The sequence below is a fragment of the Anolis carolinensis genome, chromosome 2 (genome assembly GCF_035594765.1).
Source record: "Anolis carolinensis isolate JA03-04 chromosome 2, rAnoCar3.1.pri, whole genome shotgun sequence".
Taxonomy (NCBI): domain Eukaryota; kingdom Metazoa; phylum Chordata; class Lepidosauria; order Squamata; family Dactyloidae; genus Anolis; species Anolis carolinensis.
Genome location: NC_085842.1, coordinates 46,856,815 through 46,869,376, shown reverse-complemented (window position 1 = coordinate 46,869,376; position 12,562 = coordinate 46,856,815). Strand labels below are relative to the sequence as shown.

The window sequence follows — 12,562 nt, the reverse complement described above, 5'->3', positions numbered from 1 at the left end:
CTTTAGGTAATACACTATGGACAAAAAAACCCTCAGAGTGTCTTATAGGGTTCAATAAAGTGTTCAGATGCAATTAAAGAAATTCAATTATAGAATTTTGTGTTTTTTATGTTATAAAAGGAAAAGCCGGTGAGTAATTGCTTTTACATTTAGAACTAGAATTTACATCTAAAATTATATAGCTTTTGCAACAGATAAACATAAACTGGTAGCTTGAACCATTAATGAAAGTATAAATTGTAGGAAGAGAAAAGACAAGTGTTTACAGTTGTGGCAAGCTTCAGGAGACATCTCTTTATATACAGCAAATGTTTTAACAGCGGCCTTATTTTCTCTTTTTCTCTTCCCTAAATTATTTCAGGTTTTTAAGTCATGATGCAAGAATCTGGGACTGAGACAAAAAGTAACAGTTCAGCCATTCAGAATGGAGCAAGTTCTGGTAACCACTTACTAGAGTGTAGCCTACGAGAAGTGAGGTCAAACGGAGAGACACCTTCCGTGGAACTTGGTGCCGCAGATCTAGCCCATCTTCAGCAACAACAGGTACCATAAATTATATCACAACTATTTTATGGGTGAAAGGGTGGGAATGAAACATTCTGGCTGTATTAAAAAAACACTTTAGTGTTTCCAGAAAATAAGTACTTGAGAGATTATATTTGAGCGATTATTCTGGTGGTTTGCATTTTGTAGAAGTAAACTGCAGTTTAAATTGTAACATTAACTTTGCTTCACAGCAACAGACATCCAAACGATGCAACAGTCACAGCCTGATTTTCTCCTGTTGGTACTGAACAAAATAGTTTTGAACAGAAAAAATGATAATATTTCTTTCTACAACAGATTTTGATTGAGGTAGCAGCAATCTGTTGGGTTTTTAAGAAATGCAATTAAAAATGGTATGCATTGTACTATTGGAGTTGGGAAAATTTGGAGTATAGTAGAGTCTCACTTATCCAACCTTCGCTTATCCAGTGTTCTGGATTATCCAACACAGTCTGCCTTCTGCCCGTATCCACAGCTGTTTCTCTACGCAGCAAGAACTGAACTTTTTACGCATTTAACTTCCAACAATGCTGTTACTGTACATTTATTTTATGCAATTCTATCTTTACTTGTAGTTAATTCTTTAGTAGTCAGTGATTTTATAGTCAATGGTTTCAATGTATTGCGATGCTTTGGTGCTAAATTCATAAATACATTAATTACTACATAATGTTACCATGTATTGGACTACTTTTTCTGTTGATTTGTTGTAAAACATGGTGTTTTGGTGCTTAATTTGTAAAATCATAATGTAATTTGACGTTTAATTGGCTTTTCCTTAATACAGTAGAGTCTCACTTATCCAACCTAAACGGGCCAGCAGAACGTTGGATAAGCAAATATGTTGGATAATAAGGAGAGATTAAGGAGAAGCCTATTAGACATCAAGTTAGGTTATAATTTTACAAATTAAGCACCAAAACATCATGTTATAGAACAAATTTGATAGAAAAAAATAGTTCAATAGGCAGTAATGCTGTACGCAGTAATTACTGTATTTACAAATTTAGCACCAAAATATCACGATGTATTGAAAACATTGACTACAAAAATGCGTTGGATAATCCAGAATGTTTGATAAGCGGATGTTGGAGACTCTACTGTACCTCCTTATTATCCAACATTTTCGTTTATCTAACGTTCTGCCGACCCGTTTATGTTGGATAAGTGAGACTCTACTGTATATGTAATATTCTGATTTGTGAAGAATAAGGATTATAATTGTAGTTTTGAAATAGGGTTGTTGTATGTCTTTCGGGCTGTGTGGCCATGTTCCAGAAGTGTTCTTCCTTGGTATGAAGTTCTTTTTATTTATTTATTTTTTACCATTTAAGGGTTTACAGGTTTGTTTATGGGTGAAAGCTTGCTCTTCCGAAGTGCTGAAAGCATTCTTGAATATTTTTTTTAAAGAAAACGTTGGCACTGTTGCAAAGACTTTAGAGCATATGATGATCTTGTCAGCAGGTTGTTACACAGTAGGAAAAAAAAACGCAGAAGTTGAAAATGTTTTGCAAGGAAACAATTTTACTTTTTTTTTTTTACTGGAAAAACACATTTAACATAAAGCCATTGTAGTTTAGCAGTTTGAGATTTGCATGATGCTAAATGCAGTGGACAGTTTGTTCCGTTATTTTCTTCCTATAGGTTTCTTAGTTGAAGTTAGAATACAATCAGTGAGAAAATCACAGCCATGCTGAATTCATTACTGCAGTAGTCACACAAAACCATGGATAAAATTTCAATAAGTACAAGCCACAGTTGAGTAAACAGTTGCACTGAAACTTAATTCCTGTTGACTTTTTCCTCATTCTTTGCCAGGGGCACATTCTGAATAGTGCAAAGACAACAGGGGATACAGCTTTGATTAATATAGGACAGTAGAAGAGAATTAGAACAGTAAAATGCATCAGAACAACATGAATTGAAAAATCTTCTTTTTAAGAGGCTTCACTTTAAAAATATGCTTATGCCACTATGGTAGATATGTAAATATGTCTACACATGCATAATATACATTTGCAGAAAGCACTCTGTGTTTGAACAATGCAGAACCTAGTAACTTTTTGCTTTTCACCAGATATTAATCAGTATCAAGACTATCACCTTCTTACCTCTATATAATCAAGTTCCCTCATAATCAACCACAGGAATTGCTGTTCATTGTATATGTAATGTGTTGTATCACTCAACAGCAGCCCATTTCTGTACTTAAGGAGATTCAGCAGTGTATTCCCAAAGAGACAAGTAAGAGTCCAACAGCACACTTCCAGAACTCTCCAGAATAACTAGATATATGGTCTTCCACACGTCAAGAGGCCGAAAATGCCCCCCTCCCCCCCCCAAAAAAACCCCACTTTAATTTCATGGAATACGCAGGAACAAGGACTACATTTACTTGTAGGTAGAGTCACCTTTTCTTACACGCTTCTGAGAGGATCTCTGTATGCTTTTATTTTCTTAGGTTGTAGACTGAGATCTTCCTTGGGAGAATTAGTTATGATTATATCTTTTATTATCTGTCCTGATTCGATCCTCCCATACTCACCTGAGAATCGAGACAGCTGCACTAACTTAGGAATTCTGAGGCACTGGCAGATTGGGGTACTGAAAGATGTTGCATCCATTTCCCTGTGCCAATGATCAACAGTGCACTGAGCTTTTTGCTGGCAGGAGAGAGTTGGTGGCATCATGCCTCAATGTTCTGCTCAAAAGCTCCCCAGTATCTCTTGGTTTTTGTGGCTTCTAACATGGTTTTTTGGGAGCACTGTAGTTGTTGCAATGGTACAACATCAAATACGAATGGCAAAATTTACAAGGCCATAATTCTAGTTTACAACATCATAGATATTGAATAGGATACCAATGTCTTCTTTTCTTTTCAGAAGCAAACAGTTCACCAGTTGAACAATATATTTACATTTGTGTATAATACCCCCCTGCACACACACTAAGGTTATTTGTGCCGTCGCGCCTGGGGCTGTAAACTCTTAGTGAAAGAGGCATGGACGTGACATCTTTCCCCAGGGGATTGCTTCTTGCCCTCCTTTAGGGAAACTGGAACTCCCAAGGACCAAAACACTGTAGTTAACTCAAAAACTGGGTTTATTCTTCACAAAGGGGGTAAAAGAAAACATACATTACAGTCTTTGATTGTTTAAGTCCATGAAACTTGTCCAGATCCCTCTTTCTCTGGCTGTGAATGCCGGAGCAAACTCAGCCTCAGTCCAATGACCTATATCTGAAGACAAGAGTCTTCCTCTGTTGCCAAAGGACTGATGTGAAGGCGCTTGAGACTCCTCAACGTTGTTCAGGTTGGCCCTGAACATGAAGTGTGAGTCCCAAGGGTAAGAACCTCAGAATTGGTGCTGAGAGGTAACTTTTGAAGGGCTTTTTGAGCCAAGCCTCTCTTTCACGTCCATCCGATAGAGTGGAATGAAAAGGAGGAAACACAGTCCTACTCCAGGAAGAGGTGGAGCCAAACAGTTTTGCTGAGTGAGCAATGTAACAGGTACAAACAACATTGATTGACAGATATAAATAACCAATCCAACTACATTTACAGGGTAAGGGCAAAATCAGGCATGATACAACAATTCAAATCTTGAAACTTATAGTTCCAACATATAGATGGCGCCACTCGCGCCGTCACACTCCCGGCCTAGATTTCCGGACTTTCGGAAATCTAAACAAAATGAAGTTAAATACCTTTAACTCTAATAACTTTAAGACTGTATGTCTTCTGAAAATAACACAACCATGTCGCTGATAGGCCTGTCAAATAAAATAAAAAAAAACCTTTTCGTTAGAGATGACCTTAACCTGGGCCTTGCACACTCTATTGTCAGAGCTAGGATACAATTTTGACACAATACCCTTAGCCCATTGGTTTCTAGGAGCATCCTTTGTTTAAGTAACACCAAATCCCCAACCTTTACGTTGGCACCTAACAATCCAAAACCCATAGTTTCTTAGGGCAGACTGAGTAATTGACCTTCCTTGGTGTTTGACTTTTGTGTGGAAATGCTGTGTCAACAGCAGAGCTATGTGGCTATGGTGTGGCAAAATAACAGGATTTTTAACACAGGATCTAATCTTTGCTCTCTTTAGTCTGCCTCCAACCCTAAGGAAACCCTCATTGTCCAGGAAGGGGTTCAAGTCCTTTAAACAACTATTTTTGGGCAAGGATGCTTTTCTTTCTAGACAAGCTATTTCTTCTAAAAAACACTGTCTTTGAGTGGATCTCAGGATGACTGTTGAGGCTTTCGAAAGATCTTGGGGCTGAATTGCACCACTGTTTTTTGTAGTGATGTAATGTATGAGCCTGGCAATGGCTGCCTGAAGTCTAGTCCATTTTGAAAATCTTTCAAACTTGGCTGGATTTAAACCTTGCCTTGATAAGTCTTGGCCATTGATGGTAGATTTGCAGGATTGAATTTCTGGCAACTCAGTGTCTTTGAGCACGGAGATGCTTTCTGGAAAGGAAGGATTTTGGAGACATTTGGGTCCAGTGATCCAGGATGACTTGGACAACTTTGCGGCTGATGTTCCTCGGGATGTCACATCTGCCGGATTTTCTGAAGTGGATATGTAATGCCACTGCTCTTCTCCCTCCGCACACACGCTGGCTGGTTCAGCGTAGTTGGTTCTGAAGAGGTCTTCCACAAACTGGGTGATCTGGGTCTTTACCTTCAGATCCTTTAGCATCCTTCTTCTTAAGGACAGGAGACGATGAAGGGCAACATCTCTGTTGTTGGGTAGAGATGGTCTTTCCGGCTTGAAAGGTAAAGGTGCTATCCAATTACCTTCAGGGTCTTGAGTGACTTGGTTGTTCATCATCTCAAGAAACTTCTGTTCATTTTTAGAGAAGGCTGTTTGCTCATCTCTCTCTGTGACTTCAAAGATGGAAGAGTAATCGGGCATTACTCCCTGGCAGCAAACTGAGATGTGGCTGGCACATCCTTGCATTAGTGAAGGCCTTTTAGTGACAGGCTGCAACATCTTGTTCAGGCAGACTGGGCCTAACACCGTCCATCCTAAAGGCAACTGCTGGGCCATGGGTGATCCCTTAGGACCTTCAATCTGGTTGCTAACACGGAACAGTGTGGGACAATCTGCACCGATAAGCATTACGATGTCTGTTTCTAAGTCCAAAGCTGGAATTAGATCTTGAATACCTTTGAGATGAGGATGGGCTTGCACCACCTCTTTCGTGGCTATCTGTTCTTTGTTCCTGGGAATCAGGCTGCATTCTATAAGGTCAGGAAGATCGTATCTGACCTTTTGTCCGACAGGCGAGATTTTGAACTTTGTTGCAACTCTGCCATTCATCTTATTCTTTCCAGAACAAGTGGATATGGTGTAATCTATTGTCTCGGTATGAAGGTTGAACATGTCGAAGAACTCTGGGGTTGCAAGAGATGCGTCACTTTGGGCATCCAAGGCGACGTAGACCCTTTTCTTATTCCACGGCTGCTTGTCTGGATACACCTCTGCCAGGCAGATTGGGTGGCAAATCCTTGGCTTGTGGCTATTTTGACAAAGCTTGGTGCAGGCAACCGTAGGAGCCTTGAGGGCTACCTGAGGTTCTGTAGGCTTTTGGTCTTCTTTGGTTTCTTCTTTGGCAGGAGAACTTAACTTTGCTTTGAATTGAGGGGAATCGAAGTTGTGCATTGCAGAGCAATGCTTGATGCTGTTGCAGTGTTGGCATTTAACCTTTTCTTTGCAGTCTTTGGAGAAGTGAATAGTGGCGCCGCAGCATCTAAAGCACACCTTGGCCTTTTGAACTATTTGGAGTCGTTCTTTGTAAGGCTTCTTTGCGAACTCTCTGCATTCAGCTAGGCTGTGTGGCCTTTGATGAATGGGACAGGATATGGTGTTGTTGCTGACTGGTTGAGCAGAAGCTGCAGGAGTTGCGTCTGTCATCTTGACACTTAGGTTCCTTCTAAGATCTTTGCCCTGGGCTTTGTCTTCTTTGGAGGTCTTTTCAGGCTTTAGGTCTTGGTACAAAGCGAGAAGACCTGTTTGAGGGTCATTCCTCTCACGGGCTGCTCTAGTGACGAAATCCACCAAAAAGGTGAAGGGCGGGTATACATTTGCATTCTCCTCTTTGTACTTGAACACCTGTTTCCCCCAAGCTTCTCGAAGAGGAAAAGGAAGTTTGCAGAGAATGGCACTCTGTGACGTGTGCTGGTCCAGACATGCTAAACCTGGCAGCTCTGGATTTCCTTTGGCTGAAGCTAGCTCTAGTAAAAGATCACTAAAGTCCCAAAGCTGTTTGCAATCTTTCATCTTCAGTGATGGGAACCTGTTGAGTCGATCCATGAGGGACGCTTCTATCTCAGTGCTCGCACCGAAGCGCTGGTCCAAGCGAGACCACGCTGTGGACAAAGCTCTTTGGGGGTCTGCTACATGAGCAGCATAAAGTCTTTTTACTTGCTCGGCTGAGCTGGGTCCAAGCCACGCCATAAGAAGGGACAGTTCTTCATCCGCTTCTAGCTTGAAATCTCGAATGGCCCTCATGAAGGTGATTTTCCACAGAAGGTAGTCATCCGGTCGGTCAGTGAATTTCTGGACGCCTTTGTCTCTGATGTCTCTTCTTGGATTTCTCAAGAGGGAACCCAATTGAGACTCCAGTGTGTAAGGGTACATCTGAGGAGTGTGATGTGGCCCGACGAAGTCAATGTTCTTCGGTTGAACACATCTTGTCTCGATGGTAGGCGATGCTGGGTTCAGCAGGTTGCTGGCAGGCAGCACCTCTGAAGCCTTCATCTTCAGCGATGGGAGAATTGACTTGGTATGCAGGGATGAATGTGGTGGTTCACTCCCGGCCATGCCTTGCCAATCTGAATGGACATCCGGATGTTGTTGAAAGACGTCATCCTTTCGTTCCCAAGTAGACAGGTGGTATCTCTGAGGCCTAAGTAGAGGAATGGACTCTGACAGAGATGGCACTCTCCCGGCCGTGCTTTGCTGTACTTCTGAGGAATGGGCTGGCCTTGAAGTTGCGAACACTGGAACAGGTGAGCGATCTTCAAGGTGGCAAAAGGAGATATGACTCTGCACTACAGGTGATTCCAGTTGCAGATGTGCTGAAACCTTTGCTGTAGGCTCTTGTGTTGGCAGGAAACTAAGGTTTTCTTGTGTTAGTTCCTGTGATAGGGCTTTGGCTAGAATGTTAGCTCTGACTATCTTTTGTGCTGTGTCTCTTTTTACTTGAAGCAGATCTAGATCCCGTTGCAGCTCATCTTGCTTGGCTTCAGCCATTGCAAGCTCTATTTCTCTCTGGGCCCTGGCCTGTGCTAGGTCAGCTTCTTGTTGGGCCCTAGCCTGCGCTAGATCAGCTTCTTGCTGGGCCCTAGCCTGAGCTAGGTCAGCTTCTTGTTGGGCCCTAGCCTGCGCTAGATCAGCTTCTTGCTGGGCCCTAGCCTGAGCTAGAAGCAGTTTCTGCTTGGCTTTAGCCTGTTGAAGGAGGAGTTCCTCTTCATTGAAGGCAAAGTCTTGCCTAGCCATTTCTGCAGACGCCTCTGCTTCTAAAACCTCTTTTCTAATTTTCAAACGGACAGCCTCTCTGTTGTAGTGGGCTGCTTTGGAAGAAGTACTGATGAATGAATGTATGGATTGGGAGGAACTGCTACGCCTAGATGAATGCTTGGATTTAAGGCTAGCATCATTAGATGGAATCTTAAGCAGACTGGATCTAAGGCTTACACATGGGGAGCCTTGAACCCTTTCTTCTGCACCTTTGAATAAGGAACTGGGCTCTGGTTCAAATAGAACTGCGCTGTAGCGCCTCCTCTCTTCTTGTAGGCTAAAAGAAATTTCCTTAGCCCTATCTAAAGACTCTGGGGTGTTAATTTTGTTCAGTACATAGATTATTTCTTCTGCAATAGCACTCCCATTATTGAAGGCCTTTACAAATTCTTGCCTAAGAATTTCCATTTCCTTTGGGCAAAAGGATGCCTTTATTGCATCAGCTATGGTTGGCAGGTTTTGCCAAGCTCTGTTAAACCTCTGCCTAAGCTGGCCTTCCTGCTGCAAAAGGCAGCGCATTGTTTTCTCTGTGGGGTGCCTTTCTCTGACTGGGCGGGGAGATTTGACCCTTGTTTGCAAAATCTCATTGCTATGACTTGACATTCTGTGAAATTCAAAAGGAAACTTATCCCAAGTTTCAAACAGTACAAAATGCAATACTATATAACTATACAATTAAAGGCACACAAAAGGGCAATGCAATATTTTAAACAAGACAATTAAAACAGCTGCTTAACTGAGAAGTTAAGCTTGGGCTTTCATAAACTTGCAGCAGGCTTTGAAGAAATGGCAGGAACTGCAGAAGGTTGGAATTTATTGCTTTGCAAACTGGTTTCTGGAAGAGGCTTGGTTGCTGTAAAGGCTGGCTTCTGGAGAAATGTATCTACTTTGCAGAAACCTGGATTTTGCTGCAGTTGCAAGAGCTGGATGTAGCGATTTGCTGGCTTGAGAAACAGAAAAGGCGGGAAACTTAGCAAATGTATCAATTTTGCAAAGGCTAGGCTTCTAGCAAATGTATCCACTTTGCAGAAGGCTTGAGCTTGCTGCAGCTACAAGAGCTGAATGTAGCAATTTGCTGGTGGCTTGAGATGCACAAAGAGCGGGAAAGCTTGCAAATGTCTCAATTTTGTGAAGGCTGGGCTTCCCTCTGGAGGCAAAGGCAGGCTTCTTTTGACTTCTTTATCTTTAGGAGACTATGGGCTTGGCAAATTCAAGGCCCTTCCTGGCTCCTTCTTTTCCCTTCTTAGCACTTCTGGAAGGCTTCTTTCAGCAGTTCTGGAAAAGAAGGCTTCTCTCAGCACTGCTGGAAAAGAAGGGTCCTCTCAGCACTTCTGGAAAAGAAGGCTTCTCTCAGCACTGTGCCGTCGCGCCTGGGGCTGTAAACTCTTAGTGAAAGAGGCATGGACGTGACATCTTTCCCCAGGGGATTGCTTCTTGCCCTCCTTTAGGGAAACTGGAACTCCCAAGGACCAAAACACTGTAGTTAACTCAAAAACTGGGTTTATTCTTCACAAAGGGGGTAAAAGAAAACATACATTACAGTCTTTGATTGTTTAAGTCCATGAAGCTTGTCCAGATCCCTCTTTCTCTGGCTGTGAATGCCGGAGCAAACTCAGCCTCAGTCCAATGACCTATATCTGAAGACAAGAGTCTTCCTCTGTTGCCAAAGGACTGATGTGAAGGCGCTTGAGACTCCTCAACGTTGTTCAGGTTGGCCCTGAACATGAAGTGTGAGTCCCAAGGGTAAGAACCTCAGAATTGGTGCTGAGAGGTAACTTTTGAAGGGCTTTTTGAGCCAAGCCTCTCTTTCACGTCCATCCGATAGAGTGGAATGAAAAGGAGGAAACACAGTCCTACTCCAGGAAGAGGTGGAGCCAAACAGTTTTGCTGAGTGAGCAATGTAACAGGTACAAACAACATTGATTGACAGATATAAATAACCAATCCAACTACATTTACAGGGTAAGGGCAAAATCAGGCATGATACAACAATTCAAATCTTGAAACTTATAGTTCCAACATATAGATGGCGCCACTCGCGCCGTCACATTATTTGTTTATTATTTCATGTCAAAAGCATTGCATAAATAAATAAATACGTTTAAATTTGATTAAAAAAACACTAAGATAATAATAACTAATCAACTCTCTAAATGTGTTTCACAATGTTTGGAAATCTTTTACATGCTGTAAGTGCTGTAAATGTAATAAGGTGGGAGTAGTTTTGAATAAACTTGTGCTAGTATTCAATATACTGTTTGGTTGATTCTCCTAATACAGCATATGTTCTCAGGTCACTTAACAGAATGCTTGATGTAAAATATTCATTCAATAAATCTGAATGACTGTTAAGTAAAACTGCTGTTTCCTGGCAGCATTGCAATTCTTTTTGACAACTATGCAGAATTGTCTGATGTACCAGTAAAGGGTGCTTTCTGCTTTGCTGTTGTGTGAACTACCTTGTTTTTCCACATGGACCTGGTCCAGTAATATTTGTAAGATCAGTGCCTTTACTGATACAGATTCATAGGTTTCTTGAGTTTTGGCTAGGAAAATAGACCTCATTCCTTGCTACCAAAAATGGGAACTATGTTCAGAGTGATGCGAACACATTTTTTCCAAATTGAAATTTGATGACCAAGCATGGATTAATGAGACCAGAAACAACCAAACACCATAGACCTGTTGGGTTAAACAGGGACATAGAAATGGGGGGGGGGGGTGCAATCTGATGTAGGCTTAACCAAGGCTTGGTATCATGCTTTGACTACTTCCTCAGCCTCCAAACCCCAGATTGCCTCAGTAGCAGAGTCTTTACCCACCTCTGGATCTCAGAAGCTATTTTATAGTTCTACCCTACACCAAATGGGTGCTAAAGTGTACATGAGAACACTTTACTTGCTGTAGCATGAATTGTGAAGACAGGCTGTATGAGTGAGGCACTTCCATAAGGGTTATACCATGTCAATTGATACCATTGCACAACACTCTAGAAAGAGTGTGATGCCATCTTTATTTCCTGTTGGAAAGGCAGTAAAAACGGTTACATTTTATCAGTCTTTAAATGCATTTTGTGTCACCCGTCCAATTTATATGTTAATGATACTCTCAAATGTTATGATATCATATGATTTTTGCACTTATTTTTCTTTCATCTTATGATAAGTATTTATGATAGTTTTTATAGTAGATCGCCTGGGGTGCTTAGAAATGTAATAAACAGATTTCATACAAATAACATTGTTTAAAATATGATTTCTTTTTCTAAATATGATTCTCTATAGCCTGGATTTGTTTTTCTAAAATATTAACAATCTGATACTACATGTTCTATGAAAGCTTGAAAGGCTGAGTTAAACTGCTGCAGAAATGCCGTTTTTGTCAACTGTAGATTTTTCTGCTGCAGCCTTAAAAATACCAAACATACTCATTTAATATGTAGTTGAGATTTATTTTCATTTTTTAGGAGTGATGATGTTGCGACGTTTCAACTACAGTAATTATACTGTTGTAAAAAAAAAAAAAAAAACCAGTGCAAGTGCTCGGTTAAAGTGAAAAACTCACACACAGGTTCATACTTGCATACAGACTAGTGTTTTTATAAACATGTGCATTTATTGAGAAGCAGCAATGGTGGCAGAATGGTAAAATTTGTGCAGGTTGAACATCCTTTATTTGGAATCCTGAAATCTGAAATACTCCAACATTGTCCACAAGAGTGACTGAAGTAGTGACTCCTTTGCTTTCTGCTAGTTCAATGTGCACAAACTTTGTTTCATACACAAAAGCTGTTAAATCATTTTATATGTTACCATCATGTTATGTGTATAAGGTGTATATATGAAACATAAATTAAATTTGCATTTAGACCTGGGTCCCTTCTCTAAGATGTCTCATTTATGTATATCTATGCAAACACAAGTATTCCAAAATTTGAAAAACTCGTGATATTCATTCTGTATAATGCAAATCTTATGAATTAGATTGAGCTTTTCTTAGAGTACCTTGATCAAAAAAGGGATAGGAGCTGATTTTTCTCTCTCCCTATGAGAAGTACAGAGAAATAGATACAAATGTAAAGAGAACAACAATATCTCACATAAGAAAACTTTCTTTCATCACTTCATTTTTGAACTGCAGCTCAGTATAATTGTGAGGTCGCACATAGTCTTTTGAAGATATAATTTAACTGGCTAACTACATTTTAGGTTTTCTAGATAATTTGAATAAAGTTTTATATGCTCTGCATTTTTCTTTGATGTTCAACAAAAGTCATATACAGTGTTCCCTCACTTGTCGTGGGGGTTAGGTTCCAGGGCCACCCACAATAAGTGAAAATCTGCAAAGTAGGGCACTACATTTATTTCAATATTTATACATTATATTAGTAGTTATACACTATTTAAGTCTTTATCAACCAATCGTGTGTTGATAAATCGCCTCCTTCTCCTGTTGCCGCCTGGGCTCTTTTTCTCTCCCTTTGGCT

General features: G+C 40.7%; 1 protein-coding gene across 16 annotated transcripts in view; it reads left to right on the top strand.

The window, feature by feature from the left end:
- The window catches only part of foxp1 (forkhead box P1), a 702,210-nt gene that overhangs the window by 405,038 nt on the left and 284,610 nt on the right, over window positions 1–12,562 (top strand). For all 16 annotated transcript variants that reach the window (XM_008105380.3, XM_062973812.1, XM_016991766.2 and 13 more), the window contains one exon: window positions 362–543. In XM_008105380.3, the coding sequence (XP_008103587.1) occupies window positions 373–543 (171 nt within the window). In that variant the 5' untranslated portion in view covers window positions 362–372. The remainder of the gene's footprint in view (window positions 1–361; window positions 544–12,562) is intronic.